Source organism: Telmatherina bonti (genome assembly GCF_933228915.1).
Source record: "Telmatherina bonti genome assembly, chromosome: 1".
NCBI lineage: Eukaryota > Metazoa > Chordata > Actinopteri > Atheriniformes > Telmatherinidae > Telmatherina > Telmatherina bonti.
The window spans coordinates 25,801,882-25,827,830 of NC_136619.1; the positions used below are offsets into that span (position 1 = coordinate 25,801,882).

General features: G+C 37.3%; 1 protein-coding gene across 1 annotated transcript in view; it reads left to right on the top strand.

Moving 5' to 3' along the window:
* Nucleotides 1-23,447, top strand: part of galnt18b (UDP-N-acetyl-alpha-D-galactosamine:polypeptide N-acetylgalactosaminyltransferase 18b) — a gene marked incomplete at its 3' end in the record, with an annotated part of 94,755 nt that extends 71,308 nt beyond the window's left edge. Inside the window, exons 7-11 of the mRNA XM_079249416.1 lie at nt 639-824; nt 5,519-5,656; nt 15,943-16,038; nt 18,307-18,471; nt 23,301-23,447. Of these exons, the coding sequence (XP_079105542.1) occupies nt 639-824; nt 5,519-5,656; nt 15,943-16,038; nt 18,307-18,471; nt 23,301-23,447 (732 nt within the window). The remainder of the gene's footprint in view (nt 1-638; nt 825-5,518; nt 5,657-15,942; nt 16,039-18,306; nt 18,472-23,300) is intronic.
* Nucleotides 23,448-25,949: the final 2,502 nt, after the last annotated feature.

Genomic DNA, 25,949 nt, shown 5'->3' on the forward strand with positions numbered 1-25,949 from the left:
AGAAGTTTATGCTACTTTAAATCACCAGGAACCCAAGAAAAGTTTTCTTTCTTAGCAAAGCAACTGTTTCTGGACAATGTGGGCTCCCTCTTTACAATCAGGGATACAGTGGGTACTGGAGGTTATGAGGAGCGTGTACTTGTCAATCAGTACGTTCTTAGTGCTTAGATCAGGGGTGGGCAGCTCCGGTCCTCAAGGGCTGCAGTCCTGCAAGTGTAGCAGAAGCACATAGTTTTCCTGCTGCAACACATCAGACTTAATCAGCAGACTGCTGCACATCAAACTCTGCACCAGTCGGCTAATTTTCCCTGATTTGAGTCAGTTGTGCTGCAGCAGGGAAACTCTGAACCCTAGCAGGACCGCGGCCCTCGAGGACCAGAGTTGCCCACCCCTTGGCTTAGATAGTTTCTACTTCTAGTGGTGTAGGCAATGTGACATATTTTTGCAAGGAATCAGCCTTTATTTAAAACCTTTAATTACTTATGAAGACATTTACTTTGTGTTTCATAACCTTGTTTTACCTGAACAAAGTAAAATTTTAAGGCGGTAAACTGTGGTGAAAGTTATCTGTGAATGTGAGGCTTTTAAATCAGCTTGCTGGCTGTTTTCTCTTTTTTGTGTATCATGTTTGAAACCAGGTGTGGCAGTGTGGTGGCAGTGTCGAGGTCCTTCCATGTGCTCGCATCGCCCATATAGAACGTGCTCATAAACCCTACACCGAAGACCTGACGTCTCACGTGCGGCGAAACGCCCTCAGAGTAGCAGAGGTTTGGATGGATGAGTTCAAAAGCCACGTCTATATGGCATGGAATATTCCCATGGAGGTGAGGAATAATGTTGTGGAATAAGTTTTTCTGAAAAATGAAGTGCACTCCTTTTTATTTCTTTTTATAATAGTTAAGAAAATATTTCAACAACTGTATTGTTTCTTTTTTAGAAACCCTTGACTTTAGGACCTTTATTTATCATTTACTAGAAGAAATAACTTCTTGTTGGTATTTTGCATATTTGTCCACAGGTGTCTGACATCATTTAACAATTATTTTGAGTCCTATGAAATTTAAAAAAAAAAAAATCATTTAGTAACTAAAATCTTCAAATCACATAGCAATTTCATCATAATCCATTTCAATTTATAGCCACTCTATGATTTGTTAGGGTCTTCAAGATCATTAAAATGTCCAGTTTTAGTTAGAAATCTGGGAATATGTCCCCATCATATCATGCACTGTATTGATACTTTCCATTTTTCCAGTTTGAAGCAACACAAAGCTGTAACATCTCCCAGGCTGTTAAGGTGGAATGACGTTTTTCTCCTGAAAAGAGACACTGTGTGTGTCGACATATCTGATTCATCTATCTAGAGCACATTGTTCCAAAGAGCCTAGTCTTTGTCTGTATGTTCGCTTGCAAACTCAATTTTTTTCTCTAGTGGTTTGGCACAAGCTTTCCCCTGGCACACATCCCATTCAGGTCAAAGCTGTGGGATTTTTTTCTTATTGTAGACACATGCCCTCTAGCATCCACAGTTACAGAGTTACCTGCGGATCCTTTGATAGAAAGTGAGATCCTGTAGGAGGATTTACCTCAAATATTTTGTAAATGTTTATAAATCATTTGGCAGACTCAGAAGCATCCACTACATTTCCTCGGAAGGCTTCGGGAGGGCACTTTAGATTTTGGCTCGATGCCATCACTCATGTCAACAGAAGAAAAAACACAAGACCTTAGACATGAGAGGTTTGGATAAGAGAGCTTTCATCTGTTACTCAGTGGAGAAGATCTAATCATTGGTCTCTTATCTGCAACACCCGGTCACTTTTTTTTTTTATTAATCTGAAGATGAGATGAAGTCTTTTTTTATTTCACTCGCATCGGTCATCTAAATAATGAATGAAATTGTCAGGGACCGAGTCATAAAGAAACAAGGACACAGAAGGTCATTTCAAAAACTAATTTTCATTGGCCCAAAAATTCCTAAATGAATACAAAATTCTAAATATGAGTAAAGCCGCCAGCTTATAAAATGTAAGAAACAACTCAAATTGAACTGAGAAAAACCGACCTAACACAGTGGCTTGGCCGAGCTAAATAACATACAGGGGAAAACGAAATGGCTACCAATAGCTAAACGAAGACAAACTAACTAAAAAGTTTCCACCTGGATTTAACGAAGCCAAAAGGCACACGCCTCGTGTTGGATAACTACTGCATGTTTTTTTATCCAGCTGGCGACAAGTTATTTAACTGCTGCAATGAGTTGCCTCTCATTTCTTACACAACCACGTGGAAAGACATCCTGTGGTTGTAGGAAAGATTTTTGTCTGTTAAAGGAGTGTTAAATCATTGGCATCAAGCAGAGAAGATCAATGGAGACTGCAGAAACTACTAAATTTAAGAACTGTTCATTGCATTCTTCACTCTTTGTCAGGCAAGTTACTATTTTTGATCACTTTGTTTTCTTTCATTTTCAGCATAAACAAAAAAAAAAAAAGTAACAGACCGGAGGCCTTGGTACATACCAGAAGGACAATTTTAGGTTAAAATTTCTCATTTCAAGGTATTTTATTGAGTGCCCTATAGAGGGTTAAAGCCGGGGTAGGTAATGTTGGGGAGCTAGCAACATTTGAAAGTGGCACCCTGTCTTGGCTCCTCCCCCTCTCGTTTTGCTCCTTGCTTCATCCAAGGCTTTTTATTCGCAGCTATTTTCACCAACAATTTTTTCTTTCTTGGCTGTTTAGCAGGAGGAGTAAACCGAGCCGGGTCAGGAAAATCCTTCCTGCATTTTCTCAGCCATGCTGGCCTTACGAGTTTCTTCTTCACTACTTTGTATTTTTATAATAACACGCTAATTACATGCAGGGTGTGGCTATCAGGTGTGCTCTGCGGGAGGGGGAGGAGGGGAGCCGGGAGAAGAAGCTTACAAAATGTTAGAAATTAACAACTTCAATTGGTCCGAATGTTTGGATTGGTCAGAGTTTAACTAACTATATTTCTTATTGTTTATGATTACAAAATGTATAGACGACTATCAGGATGAGGATCCTCTTCACACAGAGTAAAAAAGATGTCTCTGAGCAAGAGTACCTACCCCAGCCTTAAGAACTGGAAGGATAGTGGGGAACCGTCTTCACCTCAATAAATACATTGGTGATCACTTGAATGTTTTCTAGGGAGGATAAAGACTTGACTCTGGAACAGGCTAACGTGGCATTCCTGCATCGTTCTGGAGCTGGAGGATTCAATTAGATTCTATGAAGGCTGCAATCTGACAGGTTTTCCCATGTATTCCTACTTTAACACACCTGAGTCAATTTAAATGGAACCTATCAAGTTCTGCACTACTTAACTTGAGTCAGCTGTGTTGGCGCTAGGATAGAGGATATGCTGGATTGCAGCCTTTGTAGGACAGAATTGAATACTTCTGCTTCAGAGTGATTGGCGCATCAGGGTAAGAGGGAAGCCAGATTAAGTGAGTGATGCGTCCATCATGCTTAGTGCCTATTGTTACAGGACTGTAGGGGCAGACTTACAATCAGGGGTTGCTTCAGTTGGTCAGGTCCTAAGTTCAGCAACATTTATATCCCCAAACAATGACATCAGCTGAATACACTGACTGAACATGTTATTCCATCAATGGATTTTTTCAGGAGTACTCCAAGAAGTCAAGCCAGGATTCACCAGGTTTAAATTGTAAAAGAGTTGTTCAGGGAGCTTGACACATCATTTTCACACATGGACTGGCCACCACAGAGTTCCGACCTGAACCCCTGAGAGGCTCCTTGTAGTGTTTTGGAGAAGGCTTTGCAGAGCGGTCACTTTCGCATCATCAATACAAGATCTCAATGAAAAATCTCTTTAACACTGGATGGAAATAAATCGTGTGACATTGCAGAAGCTTATCAAAGCAATGCCACAGGGAATGTGTGCTGTTATCAAAGCGGTGATCCAACAAACTATTAGCATCTGACCTTTTTTTTTTTTTTTTTTATTGGTGACTGCTTCTTTTTTTTTTCAGGTAGTGTATAATATTAAAATGAATCTAGTATAAACTGCATCTGTTATTTAGATGTTACAATGCTGAGTATAATTTCCTCATCTCTCATCGCAAATGTTGATGTGAGCAAAACCTCTGAGACCTCCTGAAAAATGCACAAGAAATTATTTTTTTGCTATTTGCAGACTGACCTGAATTTGATATATGTCACTGCATAAAGACACATTTCAAATATTTCATGTAATTGTCTAAATGGAGACACCAGCAGCATCTCACAATGACATTTTCAATGATAAATTCAAGAGGCAAATTGGATTACAGCTGTGACTGGGGGGTGAAAGAAGCAATAAAGCATTAAGAACAAAAATCAAGTTCTAATGGCACATATTTCATTTAATTTGGTAACTGGCAAAATGGGGTTTTTTTTTTCAGCAGAAATTAGACACTTTTGGTTAATCTAAAATGGGCCTTAATCATACTATTTGCAAATACTGTTACACTGTCGACAATCTTGCACATCGTGTGTGTTTTTGCAACTATGTTCTTGTTTTTGTTGTTTTGTTATTGTTATTTCAGGGTATATGGAAGATGCACTCATTTATTTAATCATAAACTGGATTCAGTCGGTTAAAATGAACATTCCTGCTTTGTCATAATAAATGTAACATCCCCTCACAGGCTAAATCCAATGTTTGCTCTCTGAATCTTCTTTTTTTTTTTTTTTTTGTTCTGCATAATCTGTTTGAAAATGTTAATCTAAGTTATGAATAGATGAACATCTGCAGGCAATTCATTCAGTCAATAATGAGGCATTTAACAGAGGCTGCACTCAAGAAGCATGAAATTTAACCTCAGCCTTTAAACCCATGATTTATCGAAGCAACAAAATCATTTGTGGTAATTGAGAGTTTAAAAGTTAAGATGACATTTATCTGAAGTTTGCACATTTTGAGTTTAGTTGCTTTCAATAGCTAAAGATTTATTTAGCCATTCAGTTTAAGTAAAAACATTCTTTCAAATAATCAGATAAATAGTACATTTAAGTACTATCATGCAGTAAGTATAGTTAAAGCACACAATTTTTATTCTTTAAATTTAAATTTAAGGAGCCGTCAGATGACAAAACATAAGGCCAACATATCACTTTTTAATACCGTAAAATACATTTTTAAAAAATCTAGTGAAGTAAAGAGTACATCTACTTGTAATATAATAAATAGGCTTGAAGTTCAATCAAAATACTTCAGTAAAATTATTTAAAACTAATAATAATCTACAAATGTAGTCTTTTGCTTTTTTTGTAACTGAACCTTGACTGCTGCCGTTTGATTTGGCTCCTAAATAGTAAATCACTTTTAAATAAGAAATAGATCAAAATCAAGTATTAAGAAGCTTTTAAATACACCACAAGTGTCTGCAAGATACTTATGAAAGGCAGTTTATCTAATTCACTTCTCCACAAACTGCAGCTAATCAGCTTTATTCTTTGTGTGCATCTGTGTGTCTGTTTGTCCATCCCAGGACTCAGGGATTGATATTGGCGACATCTCTGAGAGGAAGGCTCTGAGGAAGCGGCTGCAATGCAAAACTTTCCGGTGGTACCTGGTCAACATCTATCCTGAGATGAGGATGTACAGCGAAACCATTGCATATGGAGTAGTAAGCTGCCATTTTCATTTTTAATCACAATTCCCTTAAAGGGGTCATCACCCGGAAATTGCACTATTTCAAGTTTAAATGTGTGTCTTGGTGTTGGACGGAAGTGTTAACATCCCTGGAAACCTTTCTTTTGAAGATGGTCGAGTTTTTGCGTCTGGGCACTTTGTTTGCAGCAAAACTGTCCACAAGGCTGAAGTCTCGCAAATGCGTTTTTTTTTTTGTTTTTTGTTTTGTTTTTTGTTTTGTTTTTTTATTTGCCCCCAGGATTTCGTTATCCCGGGTAGCTAATTGCATAAACCCACCACTGTTCTAGGCCTAAACCCACCCCTCTTCTATGCCTGCTGGGCCTGCCTCAGTAACAGTTATGAACAAGCTGTGAGAAGATGTAGAAACAGTGGTCCCATGTCAACTGCTCGGTTGTCTGTTGCCAAAACCAACACCGGTATGTTTTTGCTCTCCCTTCATCAAAGGACCAAACTACCAGGGACAGATGGATTAGATTACGTTTTGCTGATAATGCACCTGCATCTCTGCCGGCTATGGCCTAATTGCAGCCAAACCGTGACGCTTTATTTATACAGGATATTTAACTTCATGTTATTTATCTGTATAGTAACACGGCCGCATGGTGACTAAATAAAGCAGAGATCATTCATGTGGGAATCACGACATTTTCCAGACTCCTGTCTAAAACAGCCCATCTAAATAGGCTAATTAATTAAGATGAACACTGACTGCAAATAAAATCTAAAGTAAACGCGCTGCTTTGTTCAGTTCTGTGTCGTTAAATGTGTGTGTGTGTGTGTGTGTGTGCTTATCTGGCTGCTGGTAGTTCGGTGTGGCATGTAGTGTAAGTTTGGTCGGGAAATATGAAGCAGCGGTCAATATTACACTCTCAAAAATAGAGGTACAAGATAAGGACATTTCTGTACCTATAGGTATATTTCAAAGAAATGTTCTCTCAAAAGTACAATACTGGTCTTTAAGAGACCAGAAGCACACCTTCAGACTACGAAAAAGGGTTCACAGTGACATAAAGTACAAATTTGTACCATTTCGACCATAAGGGTACCTGCAGCATTGAAAAATGTAATGTTAATGGCTGTAATGTTACAAACTGGAGCAGAGTTGAGTGATGACAGTAGTACTACTTAACAGTCATTTACTACACCAGACAATGAAGGTCAGATGCTGCAAACTAAGTGTATGGCTGGTCAGTATTTTGAGTTTTTGAAGATGGTTTCTAGATTAAAGATAAGATAATATTGCTAAGTGGAATGGACCAGGCCTAATGCTGTGGAAAACATAAAAAACATAACTTGATAAGGTGAGGTTGAACTTGATAAGGTACAAAAATAGACCAGAACTGAAGGGTACAAAAATGTCTCTCAAAAGAGTACACCCCCAGCGACAAGCATTTGTACCTTTTTAGGTACAAGCTGGTACCTCTATTTTTGAGTGTGTACTTCATCTCTAACTCTGGATTTTTTGAAAAAGCACATTTATAGTTTAAAAATGGTCCAACATAGAATAAAATTGAGACGTAATAATGTGAACGACATGCTTCATTGTCAACAGTCTATCTGACTTTACAGCAAGGTGAGCAGACATTAAAATGACAATGATGAAAACATGCTCCTTCCACCATCTCGGTATCTTCTCTCTCTCTCAGGTTTAGCGTCAGTTTCAAACAAGCTTTCAGTTAGCTTGCTATCACTAGCTGTTGGACATGCTGGGCCCGCCCCCCCCTTCCGGCACTGGACTACCAGTAATCAGTCAGCGTGCACCTCATTAACATTAATTAAACTAAAATCTATGTTTTTCAAAATCTGGCATGAAATCTCACGAGAAAAGTTTTATTTTGAATAAAGGGGCAGAAAAAGCACTTCAATTTTTTTTTTTTTTTTTTTTTTGGTATAATAAGTTTTTAAACAATTATTTAACAACACTTAGAGGACAGTGTATACATGAAAAGACCAGGACTCCTTTAAGTGTCTGCAAAAGCCAGAACATGACTGTGGCACTGCCTGATCCTTGTGTTGGGAAGCGGAAGACCGCTCTTAGAAGCTTAAGTCTGTTTTCCTTTTCCTTTCTGCTCAGATTATTATTTGCTCTTCATTATAGATTTAGATACATAAACAAATTAACTAAAGCTTACACAGTTATACGTGTATTATGCTTCTTTGGAGAGATTTGGTGCAAAAACTGCCAAAAACAAATGCAGCCAACAGGGCATGTTGGCAGTATTTGTATGTGCCCATTGCTTGTTGTTTTCAAACAGCTTTATGTCCATGATGCTCCCACCTTGCATTAGTATGCTGCACCCCACACAGACACACACCAGACCACACTGTAGTGGTCTATGTTTTATGGATATTTTTTCACTTTTACGTGCTGAAAAAATAGCAACCTCATACAAAGACTGCATAGAAGGGTCTCATTACATTAATTTCTCTGAGATGGTTGACCTCATTATTCTATATTAGTTATATGCATTTCATGGATTAGTCAGGCTGTAGCTCCAGGATTTATTACATGGAGCAAATTGTAAGCCTTGTTCAACGTAAAAAAACAAAAAAGATTTTTTCTTTTAAATGAGTTATAGCTATTAATCACCTATCATTTACTTAAAGCTGTTAGTTTTTGAACGCGTATGCATTGCTTTATTTTTATGGGATTTTGTATGAGTATGTAACCCAAGTGAGCAGATTTGATTTGAGCTGATTTGACTTGGTTGTCCCCAATGTGTTGTTTCTCAAAGCCTGGAGTGAAAAACAGCATTTAACCAAAGCAGGAAAATGTGTGCTGCAGGCAGATATAACAAAATACCGAGTGCTATGTAAGACTGTGGATTACAGCAGATGTGAACAAGGATCTTTGCAAAATTAGCCAACATTATAATAATGAAAACAGCTCTATGACTCTGTTGTCACACACAGCAGAGCTTAAGTTAAATGCTAATTATGGATGTAGATGTTTCAGATGTAGCCTGTATGTGTATTTTTATCATCACATTTATTATCATATTTATCATATCATATTTATAATTTTCTTTTGGAAAATAAGGTATTGTTTGTTTCCTTATATAAAGTTTATATAAAATACTAACATTTATGCTAATTGTAGACTTAGAAGCATTAAAATTTTGAATTGATACTTATGGGAATTTGTTTCCTAGAGGTATGATATTTGTAATAAACAGAACCATGTTTAATAATATTTACAATGAAACCAAAAACTAGAAAAAAAAACTGCTTGCTGTAAATTCTAATAGAAGATTGTTCAATTAAACTTATATGTGTAGATTCAATAGAGATATGTCCGTTCTATTTTTAAGGACAGTATCTACACAGTATCTAAACAAAAAGTGATGCTTCAAGAGAAATATAAAGATATTTCACTTAAACTTGTACAAATATTAATTTAATCCACATTTTAATGTATTCTTTTAAAAGTTCAACTTCAACTGCATGTAAGCTGTCAAAGGTAATTATGAGCCTTCGCGGACCCTGAGGTCCTCTGGTACTGGCCTTTTACTGGTTCCTAAAGTCAGAACTAAGACATACGGTGAGACCTCTTTCCATTGTTATGGTCCTCGACTGTAGAACAGCCTGCCAGAGAGCCTCAGGGCCACGGAGACTGTTGATGTTTTTAAGAAGAGGCTCAAGACACACCTTTTTAGCTTAGCATTTAACTGAATTTTATTTTATTTTATTTACTTATCTGAATTTACTTCATTTATTAATTTATTTATTTTAAAATTGTTTTATTAGATTTCTTATTTTTAATACATTATTGTGAAGTCCTTCTATGTATATATGTATGTTTTCTTTTATTGTTGCTCTTATTTCTTACTGCTTCTTAAGGTTATTCATCTTCTGGTTTTAACTCCAGTGTTTTCCTTATGGGGATCCAGCACGTTGGGGGCCCTGCCTGTTTGGTCTGGGGGCTGTTGTCATGATGACCGCTGCTGTTTGGGTGGCGCAGGGTCCAGCACTGCAGCTTCACGGCTGCGGGGTGGCCCCGTTGCTGCCTGGGAGTTGTACGGTTGCTGTGGCAGCGGACCCTATGAGCATGCGGGGGACTGGCTCCTGGTGTGGATGGATCCCGAGGTATTGTCTCCTCACATCAGCACCAAGTCAGAATTTTTATCACTTACTTAATGTTTTTAGTTGTTTTATTAACCAGAATTCAGTTAAAGAGTGAATATTCAGGGAATGATGTTTTTCGGGGAATGTGGGTGAGTTCTTTGCTCTATGTCCTTGTGTGTGTGTGTGTGTGTGTGTGTGTGTGTGTGTGAGTGTGTGGAAAGAGCTTGTGTCTATTATTTTTAAATGCCTTTTTATCCACTGTTTGTTTTAATCCTTATGACTTGATTTTATCCTGTAAAGCACTTTGTGTTGCCTGAGGCATGAAAAGTGAAGAGTTTTCAGTGAAAAGCCTGCTTTTACCACATGATCTGGAACACAGCTCTGCACAAGACCTGCAGACTCTTTTGTTTTATCCAGTTATCTTTGTCCACTTACATACTTAGCTGGGCAGACAAAGTTATCCCAAACAGGAGATATTAACTGTGGCAGACAGTCTTCAAGCTCTGGCTTCTCCTTAAAATGCTCATGGAACAATTTTGACTTCATATAATTTTGTAATGCAATAATGGAAGATGAAGAAAAGGGTGATTCTCTGCAGTTTTAAGTCAAAGGAGCTTGATTTCACTAAAGGGCCATGGTAGTCATTAAGCCTTTTCATCTTTGTCAAATAATCATAAAGACTTGCTGGTCCCAAAGTTTTCCAAAGACTGATGGTTTTAATATTTAGTATGTAAATAACAGAAGAAAATGATCATTTATCCTTACATATATATATATATATATATATATATATATATTATACCAAATTTCAGTTATTTAACCACACAGGATTTTGCACTGTTTTAATTTTTAGATTCCCTTCGTTCTGGATCGAATAATTCAAAAAGATTCATGTGCACAGATGGATTGATGCTTTATTTTACAACACACTGGAACTTTGTAGCAAGAAATATACACATCATCAGAAGTACTGAAACCCAAACAGCTGGAAGTGGTTCCTGCAGCAGCTGACAGAGGAAAGTCTAGTGGAGAAGGGAAACAGCCAGCAGGGCGGGTGAAACAAGGTAGACTGCAGCATAATCCAAATTTGCAGCAAACTTCTAAAGGATGCGGTGCCAGATATTGAGAAGCTGAGGGGGGAAAAGAACAACTCCAACCCCAGCACACGCTGCAAAGCCGAGTGCAGGAGCACTTGCACTGCATGCTATAGTAGGAGAACAGACATTATCTGAGATGGCCCACTTCTCACTAGCTGATCAAACCTCATAGTTATAGTGTAGTGTAGATGGTCATTATAATATAAACAGCCTATTCTTGCCATCTTAATATTACCTACTTCTTATTCTTTTTTTTGCCATGTTGTTAACCTTAAGTTATAGGTTTCATTTTGCAAATATTTGATTGTTTCTGTGACAAACAAGGCAACAATTGCTTTATTTCTTTATATCTTTTTTTATAAAAAAATAAAAAATAAAACAATACTATTTTTTTATTTTTGTAGGGGCCAGTATGGTCTGTACATGATAACAGAGGTGAAGTGTATTTGCTGTCTGGAGCAGGACAAGGTGAAACAGAAAATCCCAGTCTAGTCATCAGAACTTTCCTGCCATCTGTCTGAATGAACCAGCTCAACCTGCAATAATACGTGGAGGCATAGCCAAAGATGTTCATCGGCACCACAATCCGATCAAGTTTGCTCAAATGGCAGCAGTTTTTTCATGATAAGTATTTCATGCAGGCGTGCTTGTAACTATTACTTAGATCTTTAGGAAGGATATTTTGATTTATAAAACATGACATAAAATGTCTAAATCGTCTCATGAGCACTTCAAATCTGTCGCCGGCCAAAACGTCCACTACCAGGAAGCTGTAGGTATTTTAAGACAGTTAAGCTTTTTTGTGGGAACTTGGTATGCATTTGTTGTATGCCAAATGTTCCAAAGCAAAAAAAAAAATTGAAACAGATACATGTAGAGTTACACCTCTATATATATGGGGAAGTTTTTTCTTTTGTTGTTGTTGTTTTATAATGCATTTTTAACCTAGATCCAGAAATGGACAAATATGAAAATGTGAAACTTTTCTGTCAGTGAAAAGTGGTTTTGAACCCCTACAGTTTTTTTCACTAAACAAATTGGGTCAGTTTTTATAGCTGTGATGCTTGATCGCAACCATTCATATTGGTTGTTAGCCATATCCCCTGTTTACAGATCTATAAAACATCACTGTTAAACTGTAAAACTCTTCATCCACACAGTCTTACACTGCGTAATGACCCCCATGTTCTTTATACTCTTAAAAGACTCAGATGTTCCCATTACATCAAGTCACTTTGTTGACCTGTTGCTAATTAACCTCGATATCACGGAGATGTTTAGCCAACTATTTAATTCCTCATGTTGCACAACTTCTTGTCACAGCAATTTATCTTGATTCCTTTCTGGCATTTAGTTTAATTTGACCATGTTTTTCACAAAGCATTTACGTTTCTTGTTTTGTAACATATCAAATGTGGATCATATTTAATTAGTCTTTCAGCTTTTTAGGAGTATTGCATGTCATATTAATCTCCTTTCGCTCAGCCTGGTTGAAAGGTGTGGATTGAGACCTAAAGTCCTCTCTTTAACGCCTGTGCTATTATTTTGTAAAGCATATAAAAGCAATTCAGTCAAAGCTGAAGGACTGTTTTATTTCCATCCCTAGGTGTACTCCACCCACATACTTCATTTAGGTAGGGAAAAAAAAAAAAAAAAAAGCCTATAGCACTTCATGCAAGGAACTGCATCCAAGTGGACAGTCCACTAGCATCTTCCTACGATGTCCTCTACTGTTTGATTTTGTGCTTGTGTTGTTCTCACTTATATGTAAGTCGCTTTGGATAAAAGCGTCTGCTAAATGACTGTAGAGTAGAATAGAATAGAATAGAATAGAATAGAATAGAATAGAATTGGCAGACATTACAGAAGCTGAAGGGCTTTAAATGCCATTACACTGGGACTTCTCCCTACAGGTGTCACTGCGTTGCATATTTATTTTATTTTTTTTCACATGAGCAGTATTTAGACATGTGTTATTGACAGAAACATGTTCTGCCTGTGGTTTACTGATTATCAGATAGAAGGAGACATCTGCAGAGCCGGTGGGGAGTTGAAATCATTCCCAACTGTGTATTTTTCTGATCTCTCATGTTTGCCTAATTCACTCTTCACACAAACTGCTGTCCCTGGAGCTCCCTGCAGAGCATTTTTTATCTCGCAATCAGTCAGACCTTTGTCAGGATGAGCATGAATAACACTCGGAGCCTGAAAGTGAGTCATGTTCAAAAAACATAGCACTGCTTTTTATAAAGCAACACTGAGTTCAAGCACAGTCAAAGTTTCATGCCTTAAATGTCCCAGCTCACTCCAATTTCTTCTATATTTTTTACAATTAGTTTTTTTTTATTCTGAGAATTATAAGAAAGGTGCCTGGCTGGTATAGACTGGAATGAAAAGTGTGGGATATAAATATCATCTTTGCTCTTCTTTGACTGGCCATACTCCAACAGTCTTATATACATTTTCATAGAAGAATAGGCACTGCTGCAAGCAGCGCATAATGTTTAGAATATGATTTCTACACCTTGTAGTTGAAATGATGCTCTGCGGGGATGTGAAGAACAGGTGCATGAACCATATTCACTCCGCATGTATTTTGTTGATTATCTGCAAACTGGACCACATGCTTATTCAGAAATTGTCTGCAGCAACTGAGAGAAAAACTAACACCCATTTATATCTGCTATCGACATGCACTTTGGGCAATCCAATCACAAGTAAACAGCTGAAAGTGCATGTGGTCACAGCTGGCAGTAGAGAAAAAACCCCACATGAGACAAGAGTGACCACCTGTGATCATATCTCACTCACCTGCTCTGTTCCCTGTCAGCTGTGCAACAGGCAGATCATTAGCAGGTCTGCTGACATAAATACATTCAGTAACTACAATGTATCTTATTCTGACTTAAATGTTATACAGATAACACATTTGTTGTAGAATTGTTTACAATCATTTCTTGCTTAAAAATGTGACAAACTATATATAATACATGAATAAATAAATTAAAAAGAAATCGTGATCCTACAGAGTTCAGTCTAAGCACATTTCCGCTATTAAATTTGTGATTTCACAGAAATTGATGGTTCACCAAGAGACTTACCAACAGTTCTTTTCTAAACAACTTTTCTATGTATGTATATCTGGGTCCACATGTGATTTACTAAAAAGAAAATTGAGATTATTATTGTCTGATAAGTGCACCAGATAACTATGTGGTGACCACAGTAGGTACAATAAATAAATATTGAGACAACCTGCAAATGCTCTTTGTGATCTGCTAATAACATTTTTTTCATTCTCAGCGGTGCAATACAGTATAAATGAAGTTTTACTTACTGCAAGCCAAAAATATCATTTTTTATAGTTCCCCACAGATTGCTATTAAATCATTTTAAATTAGCCAACAGCTGTAATCATTCTTGATGCAGTCATTTTACTGGCACATGGACAAGTACATTCTGTACAAGTACAAATCTGTACTTTACTGGATGTCAGTTGCCTTGGTAATACCAATTAGACTGCTAAGTAAATGGTAATGGAAATGTCTGGATTTCTTCTTGATGTGGCCTGAGCAGTCGGATCTGAATGTGTCCTTAGGTAATGAACCATGAATGTGTCAATTGTATCTAACGCTGAACATGTGTGATCGCTTACCTGCTTGATAATACCCAAGCGTGAAGCAGCACTGAAAGATTCAAAAGGGCTTAGCTCAGCTCTTTCCTATTTCTAAGATACTTCATAATGCAAAGATGCACTATCCCTCCATCCATCCATCCATCCTCCTAACTGCTTAGTCCATTCCATGGTTGCAGGATGCTGGAGCCTTTCCCAATAATCATTGGGTGAGAGGCAGGGCACACCCTGGACAGGTTACCAGTCCATCCCAGGGCCAACACAGAGATACAAACAACCACACATGCTCACACTCACTCCAGAGACAATTGAAAGTAACCAGGTAACTTAACATGCATGTCTTTGGACGGAGGGAAGAAGCCGTAGTACCCGGAAAAAACCCACACATACATGGGCAGAACATGCAAACTGCACACAGAATGGCCACCATTCCAACCTCCCCCTAAGCCAAGACTCGAAGCAGTGACCTTCTTGCCTTGAGGCCACAGTGCTAACTGCTATGCCGCCGTGCAGCTTGCAAAGATGTACAAAGTTAATGCAAAAAAACAAAAAACAAAAAAGTGAAGTAAACTCTGCTAGTGAACGGATAGACATGTCCCACTCACTGTCTTTAACAGCCACACACCTAAAGGACAAATGCTTAAATAATCCAAAGAGTGGACACAATTCAGAGTTCCAGAAAGTGATTTATTAGTATTTTCTGGTTCCGATGACCTCCTATTGTAGGAAAGGCTGGTTTGCAGGCTGGCAGGCAAGCAGGAGGGAAGCAGACAAATAAGGGTGTACGCGGGCAGGCAGACGAACAGGCAGGCAGGCAAGCAGGCTGAAAACGGGCAGGATCTCTGACAGGGAGAATACAGGACAGTGTACTAAACTGACAATTCACACTGGGCAAATTAGGAGCCGAGAGCTGTTACTACAAGACAATCAGCAATCTGGCGACAATCAGCAGGTTGGACTGGTCTTATAAACAGACTATACTGATTGACAAATGCCAATCAGGTGTTGCTTCATTTGCCAGAACACCCACCAGAGAACAGGAACCACACCATGACCATCCTATCCGATATCATCATTACTGCAAAATAAATGAAAAAAAACCCTAAAAAAAAAAAAACTGTTTTCACATCTAATCTGAAATGGAACTTAATTAATTCAATGCTTCTAATATCATCCTTAAACATTAGTGCATCTAAATAAAAAACTGTAGTTGGCTGTTTATAATGTCTGTGTTAAGATAAACATTAGTATAAACCTTGGACTGCTAGATAAGAACTGGGCACTGTTTTTGTTTTGTGTTGGACTTGAATTAGCGATAATTGATAAGAGTTTTCAGTGTCAAAAAATCTTGATCTGTTACATATTTATGAGAAATATCTATTCATACACTGTTACTCTGTTGTCTTTACTTGCAGAAAATAACTTTTATTTGTTTTTTGTTTTGTTTTGTTTTTTTTATGTCAGTTGAAAAACTCTTTGAAGAACGATCTGTGTATGGACCAGGGCCCGGACAATGATAACGTCCCCATCCTGTATCTCTGCCATGGAATGACACCACAGGTCAGAACATTCCTGTATATGTCTATAGAAAATCTCCTCTGTATCTTATTTTCATCTTGAGGATTTTCTTGCTGAGACTCAGCTTTTTTGTGCTTTTGATCTGCTCTGCAATGTTTCCATTTAAAGGTAACACATCGTAAATAAACTTAATAAAGGTCCCTGTTTTCCATTAAACATCATGCCAGACCTTGTTATATTGTACCAGAGTTTTTCCTCTGTATCTCCAGCCTTCTTTATTTTGTTTGCAGAATGATTGCTTTCCTCGGGGTAAGAGAAGTTACAGATTCAGACTGATACAACTTTCAAGATCAAAACATCTTCCTTAGTTTTTCATATTAGCTCCTGCTCATTTGTAGGAGGTTTTTCCAACCCTCTGGAGTTTTTGTTCAGGATATAAATCAGCCCAAATAACCTTGTTAAAAAGGCTCAAAATATTAGCACAGCACAATAATCATTTACTTCCAGCCTCTTCGAGCTTGTATCGATTACTCTGTGCCATTACGTGTGAGCAATTGTTTTCAGAGATCATTAAAGCTTGCTGTGACAGAGATCTAGCATCGCCCTTCCTAATTCAAATAAATCTACAGGACATGGTTCACACTCATTACACCTGTATTGATGTTAACAGCAATGTACAAATTAAAAAGTCATTCAGGAGAAGTTTTCATTGCGACATCTATGCAAGCATATTGAATTTTATTATATCTCTTTTAGACAAACTCCTCTTTGTACCTGGATAACTGAAAACTTGCTAATTATAATTGTGTTTTATAGATAGAATTAAATAAATGGACTGTCTATACTGCACCAAGCTATGCAAAGGGTTTCCTGTGGTCTGTCAAAGCATGTCACTCCAAATTTCAGCTGATTTTCTGGGTGTAGCTTTGGGAGTCCTATAGACTTTATGTTCAAAGTGGTGTGGTGAACACAGGGAATCAATGCCTTATAGGAAAACTGTAAAGGTAAACATGAACAGAAGGGCGTTGCAAAGCCCACTGTTCAAACTGACTTTATGGCAGCATAGTATCAGCAATCAGACAGAACACCAAATAACATCAAATGGTAATAAAACATAATGGTTTAAGCATTAGAAACCAGTGCCACTTACAGCCTGGCAACCTGAGCCGCTGCAGAAGTGAGCAGCACTGAATAAAGCAAAAAGAACAAAAAAATCACAGTTTCACCAAGAAAAGTCTGGTGTGGAGGAGGCACTTTTGGCATTATGTGACACAAAAGATAAGATGAAAAGAATGATTTGATATAAAGGATATATATGTTTGGGGACTTTTAGACTTTGTAAAGGGAAGACTATCCTGATCCTTTAAACTATGTAAAAATGCTACATTCAATAATTTACCCAATAATTATCAGCACATATGAAAAGTAATGACACATTGTGCAAATAAAGAGGCCCCTTGGCATCACTATTGTTTTTATGTGGGTGAGATGGAAGTGTGGGTCCAGTTTCAGCCATTTTCTGCAGTGCATCATTGGATACTGAAGTCCAGCTGATGTAGGCGTTGTGCCCTCAGTATGGGTCACAAAGAAATCTGCAAGGTCGTGAGATGATGAGTAGGAGAGAAAAGAAGAAAATAAAGTATTGCCAAACAAACTGATATTTATTGCTTTAAGCGTCTCTCTGTTCTTCACTTTTTAAATACTACAAGGGTGAAAAATCGTAAAAAGAAAATGGGTTTCTTTAAGGGTTTTTAAGCCAAACTGCGTTGGACCAACTTGTTAAACAAAACATGAAATTGTTATTCGTTTTGTTTTGAGCATTTAGGTTGTGCAAATGATACGTGCAAATTGTCATTGATTTAGATCTCTGAAGAAAGTTATCTTATCATAAAGTACACAGTATATGCAGTTGTAAATGTTTTTATTTTTGCATTTTGTTTTGTTCCAGTGAATAACAAGTTTTCTTTTTTTTTCTTGCCAAAATATTTACAGCCTTTTTTTTAAAGCAAACAGCTGACCCAGAAAGAAAGTAGCTGGAAAGCTTCCATCAGAGAGACAATATGTTATTCTGGATTTCTTCCCATTCCTGAATTAATTATGTGCTGCTTCCCTTTGCAACACCTACTCTTTCCTTGTTATCGGCATATATGGTGGATGTATATCAATCTTATATATTTGACTATTTTATATTCAAAGACAAAACATGAATAAGCCTTCTTGCATAGTTAAGTTCCAGTATGAATGAATGTATCTTTGAATGTCATCTAAACACACAGCGTGGGATCACAATGTTTCTGGTGTATCTTTCAGAATGTGTACTACACCAGCACCCAGCAGCTCCACATCGGGCTCCTCAGCCCCACCGTTGATGACGATGACAACAAGTGCCTGGTGGATGTGAACAGTAGGCCTCGTCTCATTGAGTGCAGCTACGCAGCAGCCAAACGCATGAAGCTCCACTGGCTCTTTACTCAGGTAATAAGTTATGGCACAACATACAGTATTGCTGGAAAACATAAAGGTCACATTTAATGAATTGAAATTAATTTAAAAATAAAAGTTAAAACATTTTACTAACCCCAGTGTGAAATCGCAACAATCAATTGCCAGTCAGTCTTCTGTCGTCTGTTTTACATTATGCATGGCCTTTGAAATATATCGGTCAGTGGCTGGGGCATGTTAAAACATAAAATAAATAAATAAAATAAAAACACGTAAAGAGTAACAGTCCTCTGAGCCATGATGGTCCTTTAAAATCAGGGTGAGCAGAATCAAGCCATACTATACCTTAAAATATTAAAAACCCATTTATTTCAAAGATAAAAAAAATGAAAACCCCATCCTCCAACCCAGTCCTCTAAAATGGCCACTGTTGCGGCTTGCGGTGGTCTTCTCTACGGTGACCCATGTCCATTCTGTGCGTTCCTCCCGTCCTGCGACACCACATTTCCAGACCTGCAGAGAAGAGCTCATACAGCAGTCCACTATTCACACGGAGGGAAACCCTCCTGCCTGGCCCTGCAGCCAGCATCTCGCTCTGGATCCTAAACTTAACCATCATACTCACACTTGTTCCTGGACCAGGAATATCCCGAGGCCCAGGACTAAGTGGTTGCGCCATAGGATCCAGAATGGCCGCTGACTTTAAGCGCCTAGTCCTGCCCTCACAGCGCCAAGCCCATGGTACATCCCACCCAGACTGCCCCCCTCCTCAGCAGTCTTCTCCATCTGCTCCCCGGTGCTCTGCTCTGGTCTTTCAGCAGCAGTCCGTTCCTCTTCCTCTTCCTCTTCCACTTCCTCTTCCTGCCATCTTTCAGCAGTGTGTTTCCCTGCCTTCTCTGGAGCAGACTCTCTTCCTGCTTCCCGTTTCTCCCCTGTGTCATGCCTGTAGCTCCATTTAAGTACTGCAGGTACACTCACTGCTGTTGCTGCTTATCAACTTGGTGGTTCTATACCTCCAGGGGGATTAGTGGCACAGCAATACAGGTTAAAAACATGCAATAAAAACACTTCAACATAAAACCATGCAGTTCGGCCCTGTCACATATACACTACCTGTCAAAAGTCTGGACGGTGTTTTCCGATTGGATTTAATTGGAAAGGTTGTGGAGGTATCCACCTGGTATTTATGGAGCTTCTCACATAACGGAGATGGCTGAATTGTTTTAAAGGACTTGAGAAATCAAAGAACATGATCTTCAAAGGGCTGCCTGATTGGTCCAGTTCAGAGTGAGCTCTCTGAAGCAGGCACATGATGAGGTCTTCAACTAAAAGCCCGTTACAATAAGCAAATTGTAATGTGTCCTGAAAAGTGTTCAAAAACTTAATAAGGTGAGCCAGATGTCAGAGCAACTGGTCTGTGTTTCATTTGGTTCAGATGCTTGGGACTTTGTAGGCACTGGAACAAGACAGGAGGTTTTCCACAGCACAGGAACTCTTTTCTAATTTAGGTTGGTGTTGAAAATCTGCTGACGAATCCAACATAGTTGCTTTGAGCAGGTTTCAGAACCCTAGGGCTGACACCACCTGGACCTGTGTGCTTGTTCTGATTCAGTTTCGGAACAAGAAAGAAGAGCAGCTGGATGCATTTTTAAGATTTGCACAAAGAAGTCCAACATCTTATTTTCACTGGTGAAGCAGTTGATAAATTCTTGGAATGTTAATGTTGTAGCAGAGAGGGAGACATTGTATAAGTCTCCACAGATTGCAATGACTGGATTACGACATGGTGAATAATATGGACGAAAACCCACAGCTGATGATTTGATGTCCCTTGTGCAGATCTTTTCCTTTTCAGTGAACAGGGTGGCACCAATGGTGATTAAATAACTGCAAATCTACCTCCCTTTATAGCTTTCTGCTGATTCTCTCATCATAGGCTGCTGGTAAAGTCTCAAGTCAGTTTGCAGACATATTAAATTCTCAGATTTGTTCATGCAGCCATGTCTCAGTGAAGCATATATTTCTTGTATTCTTTTTTAAATCTCATTAGTTTTTTAATCTTGTCCCTTTTGTTAGCAAGCAGTTTCACATTAGCCATTACAGTTGTTGGAAGAAATGCCTTTTTTTGTCTATGCCTCGCCCTTTCTCTGTGTCCTCTTTGCTTTCTCTTCAACTCCTTTGGGACTATGTGTTATTTCACTGATTATCTCGGTGTTGGAGAGCATAAAAAGTTGGTTCTCCTAGTAAACTCTTTTGTTGCAATGAAAACTTATCATAACAGTAATAACAGAGTCCAAAGTACACGGGGAAATTACTTGAACTGCACAGCCTCTGTACCAGCATGAAAAAAATCTTGCTAAACTTTAATGGCCTCATTTCAAGCCTGTGAATTATTCCCCATTTATCCAGTTTGTTTAGCAGTTCCAACAGGTCCTATGGCATCCTCCTTGTTGTTTTTTTTTTTCTGATTTGAAAAATAATCAACCAATCACACCTCTGTTGACAGGGTTGAAATGAAAAGTGTCATTCTGCTCTGCAATATAAAGAAAATGAGTTTAGGACCTGAATACAGCTGTACACAATGTACATGGCTGACAAAAAATACAAGTGTTTGCTGTGAAGTGATTTAAAATGAGAAACTGTGAAAAAGGATGATCATGCTCTTAATTAAGTACATCTTGACCCCAATTTTATCATTTCACATTCAGATTCGCATTATGTATCATTTCTCTGGGTTCCCTGCTTCCACAGAAAGAAAAGAGTTATTCCACTCAGTATAAAGCAGGCCAAGACAAAAGTGTATCTACATTAATACAATAATCAGTCTCTTTGACTAGATCTAAAAACATCTAAGTATTCAATATCTGAAGTGATACTAAAAACCAATTAATCAAATTTTCACAAATATTCACTGTTGCCTAATTCATTTTTACTTTTATTATAAAATAGATTTATGAAATCCTTTGTAAACATCAATGTGGATCCTGAAGACAGGAGGAGCAAAGTATATTCTGTAAAATAATTGTTACATTTTTTCTGTCAGTTTTCATAAAGACCATTTGTGGTCACTGAGGGTCAAATTAACAAGTAGGGGTAGGGTCTCAGGGAAAAGTTAGATTTATTTTAACAAATACAGAAAATAAAGATGTCAAAACTATTAGATGCCAATATCAACCGTCCAACATATGAATTGAGGTGAAATCTAAACAACGATTGTTATTTATTCTGTTATGGATTGTTTTCCCCCTTTTTAATGCCAACTCACTGTCAGTGGAACTTCTTGGTTATTAATCTTGCAGTCTGTTTACTTGTTTTCCTGCTTCATCTGATTTTTCTTATGCAGTAGGATACATGGTCTGTTTTATTGGCCACAACAAAATAATTTGTAGTCTAGATTAAATCTGGGGTTTTTGTTTTGTTTTGAACTATTTACTCTCATGTAATTTTGTATGGCTGTAAGTCATCATATGACGAAACACAAAATGTACAGTTATCTCTTTTCTAATGTGTTTTTAAAACATAAACATTTATTTGAAGTGACTTTTTTGTTTTAATTATACCTAACTTTTTTATTTGACAGCTAAGATCAGTAGATTCTATACATACTACTTGATGTACATATGAATTTACTGTATGTGAAACAAAAAAACCTCCAAACCTCATTAGATATTAATTGTTTTTTTGTTTTTTTTGGTATGATCATGAACTAAAATATTTTTTTAAAGATTTGTTCTAAGTATAAGCTTATACTGTTTACTATAATGGCTGATGTATTATATTGGTATTATATATTATATATGTATTATATTATATTTGCATCAAATTGAAAATAGGCATAGATTCAAACAATAATACCAGTAATAATAAACCTTTAAGTATATCTGTTTCTGTCTTTATGGGGTTCAAGCAATTTACAAATCACAGCACTGAAGCAAACAAACCTTTGCATAGAAAGAACATTTAATGAACATCTTAAACAGATCTGTGTCTATATACCAAAGAGCCTTTATTTTATTGCACCACAAACTGCACCACTAGTCAGCCAGATCAACGCTGTAATGGTCTATAAATGCCCACTTTTAGCATTTACTACCATTCTGCTATCCATCAGAAATGTCTCCCTTGCAGAAAGACCAAGTGCTTGTAGAAATATAGAAATAATCATTTATCTTACCATTTTGATAGCCTCTCAGGTCCTTGGGTCTTTTCTTGTCCCACATCTTACTTCATTCCTCTCATCACACTGAAAAGGCTTCTTTCTTCACAACTCTCTCCACACTGTATGAACCATTGAAGGCCTTTTTGTCAGACATTTGCTCTTTGTCAGCCTAGAAACTGTGACAAAATTCTGCTTCATTTTATGTCATGATGAAGTTTTTTTAATTTGATGTGCTGCTTCTGTTCAAACCTTGTTAACTGTCATGAATTATTTTATATTTATCTTCACATTAAAAGCTCCCCTAACACACATGTGCCTAATCTTGTAGTTTAAATAATGTAGCTAAATAAAGCTTAAATGAGGTGTTCTTTTCCTTCTTCAATTTGAGTTTATTTTTCTTTTCTCTATGATCTTTATTTGCGTCCATTTCTTCTACTAATTCAGTCCTGCTATCCTCTGCCTTGCTAAGGAAAAAGAATTAAAAGATAATTATTTTGCCTTTAAACCATGTTGATGCTATCTGGTGCGCCTTTTGTAAAAGGAGTCTGAGTCAGCCAAACACCCAGCTTATGGTACTTCTGCAGCTCATAGTGATATCCATTCTCAGCAGTGTGGGGTTTAGAGGAGAGGAAGTATATTGTGCACACAAATTGTTCTTTTGGAGCCTGGTATGATTATAACTAGTCTGCTCTTATCTTTTCAGGGAGGATCCATTCAAAACAAGAAATCAAAGAGATGCCTAGAGCTTGTAACAAGCACCGACAATGAATTTGGCTACCAACTGGCTCTGCAGAAATGCACTGGACAGAAATGGTTCATCACAAATGTTCTGTTTAGCAGTGCCCTGTGACTGAAGAAAGAAACACGGGATTGAGTTGTTCCTTCTGTGTGCACATGGCTGAGCATGTGTGCTGTCCAAGAGAACGAGGGGCAGGAAAATGGAGCATGGTTGAACATGTTGGGTTTGAGTGACACGATGTCATGTAAGAAGTGGTCGACATCTAATCTTAAATGTTAAACATTTTATTTTCCCAAAAGGATCAGCCAGAGGCAGTGGACATTTGGCAGATTTGGCAAAGTAGTATATTCAGTATATTTTGTGGTAAATGTAGTACAGTCAGATTTTTGTTGACTTGAAAGACGTAATGGTTTCGACGAGTTTTTGTACTTTGTTCAAATTTGCTACCATGTAGCACGCTTTCTCAATCTGTCCTTGATGTAATTATTTCATTTTAGTGTCTCAGGTTTGTAGGTTTATTATGAGATTCAGCTGTACAGTTGTGGGAAATGTTGGGATAAATTGGATAATATTTTCTAAGTGTGAATATTTTGAATCTTTGTAATGTATATCTGTAAAATAACTGTATGTAAACTACTGAGAACAAGTGCCTTTTTTATTTGTTGCCAAAGGCACAATTAATGTCTCACTGACTGAAATTAAAGTTTCCAAACTGCTACTAATCCCAATTGTTCCCTGTTTTTTATGGTTAGTTGATTCACCAATTTAATAACATCTATTCAGCAACAATATGTTAAAAGAATCCTGCAAGTTGCAGAGAACAGAACAAAACATTAAAAAGAAAATGTTGATATACCCACACACACAGATGATAGATAGATAGATAGATAGATAGATAGATAGATAGATAGATAGATAGATAGATAGATAGATAGATAGATAGATAGATAGATAGATAGATAGATAGATAGACAAACACAAACTAGTTTGACTAAAGCCCATTTATGCCCCCTTATGTGCATAAATGGGATGTGTGTTTCTAACATTGTCTGATGTCGCCACAGTCATATATTCACAGGTCATCTGACTTAACAAGAGAAAGGATAAAAACAAGAGAAAAGCATACCTAAGAGGAAGAGCTTTCTTTTCTGTCACAAACATCTACTATATCTGGGAAAATCTATGCTAGTTTTGTTTTTGAGTAATGACACCTAGAGCCAACTTTTAACTGTATCAATGTCAAATGAGCACAAATAGAATGGCTTTCTGTACGAATTCCTATCAATGTTCATTAAAAAAATAAAATAAAATAGTTCACATGTCCAAGTTTATCTTGTCTTAGTGGCCAAATAGTTGTTATATGATTGAATTGATCTATAGATTTTTTTACATTAATGGCTTTTGTAAAGTAGTAAGTTGTGAAAGCTCACCCAATGGTGGTTCGGACAGAAGGTGAGGGCAGATGGAGAATAAGGATTTTGCACAGCTTTTTTTTTATCTTTTGTTTTTTTTATTTAATATTTTACCAGGTAAATTGATTGAAAACAACTTCTCAAATACAATAATGACCTGGTACAAGGTCACCTGGAGATATGAAAAAACAATTGAGGGTGGAAGATTAAATTCAGTAGCCAGATCTGTGAAAAAGCAGAAGATCCCTTCCTTATAGAAATCCTAAAACAATTCATAAAGAGAAGGTGGAATTAGTGCACATGGGTTTAAACACAGAATTTTCACCAAATCCAAAGCTAAGACCACAAATAGATAATTACATTAAACCCAATAAAACACATTTGTTGCATCCATTGATATTACTGCTTTTGGCATAGCTTATTTCTTTTGAGTAGATTCATTTAACAAAGTGTGAATATTATAACAGAGCTGACGTCCCTTTTACATACAGATAGTTCCTTGGAAATGAATGTTGAAAGAACCTTTTCATGTTGGCACTTCAAGGCCTTTGCAAGAACCTTTGCATCTATATTCATTCAAGAAACCGGTCAGGATCCTTTTTATTGAGAAGAACATTTGTTTACAATGTAGGAGGGAGAGAACCGAGTGACAGAGATCAGATATGAAAGGATCAAAGTAGTGGAATATGCCAAATATCACTGAAAATCCATCAGGGCTTTATTATTTTACATGTGTTCCAAAGTTGAATTTAGTTCTTGCATAATCAATGCAGAATTTAATGAATTGATCAATTCTGGACTTTTGGAGGGAAACTGAATATGATGCCAGTTGAATAATACTAGAAAGCTAGTCCAAAGCTGGAAGTTGACCAAAATTTTTAATCCTGTAGCACATGATGGAGATGTCAAATCTAATCTCTTAAATTTAGTTAAAACAAATCCCAATCTGTCTGCTACATGCAGTTCAATAAAACTGTTTTGAGATCTGTAAATTAGTTTCCTCAGTGGACTTGGCCCTCTGCATTAGCATGACTTTGAAACTTGATGATGTATCTTTAAAAGTTGTTTTTATCTGTCATATGCAAATGGTTTCTGTGAAGTGACAAACTTAAAATACATAGTTATTTGTGTTTTATGGAGACTTTAAAGAGGGCATTTTAGTCAGTAAAGTGAAATCACAGCGACTCAAGTACTCACACAC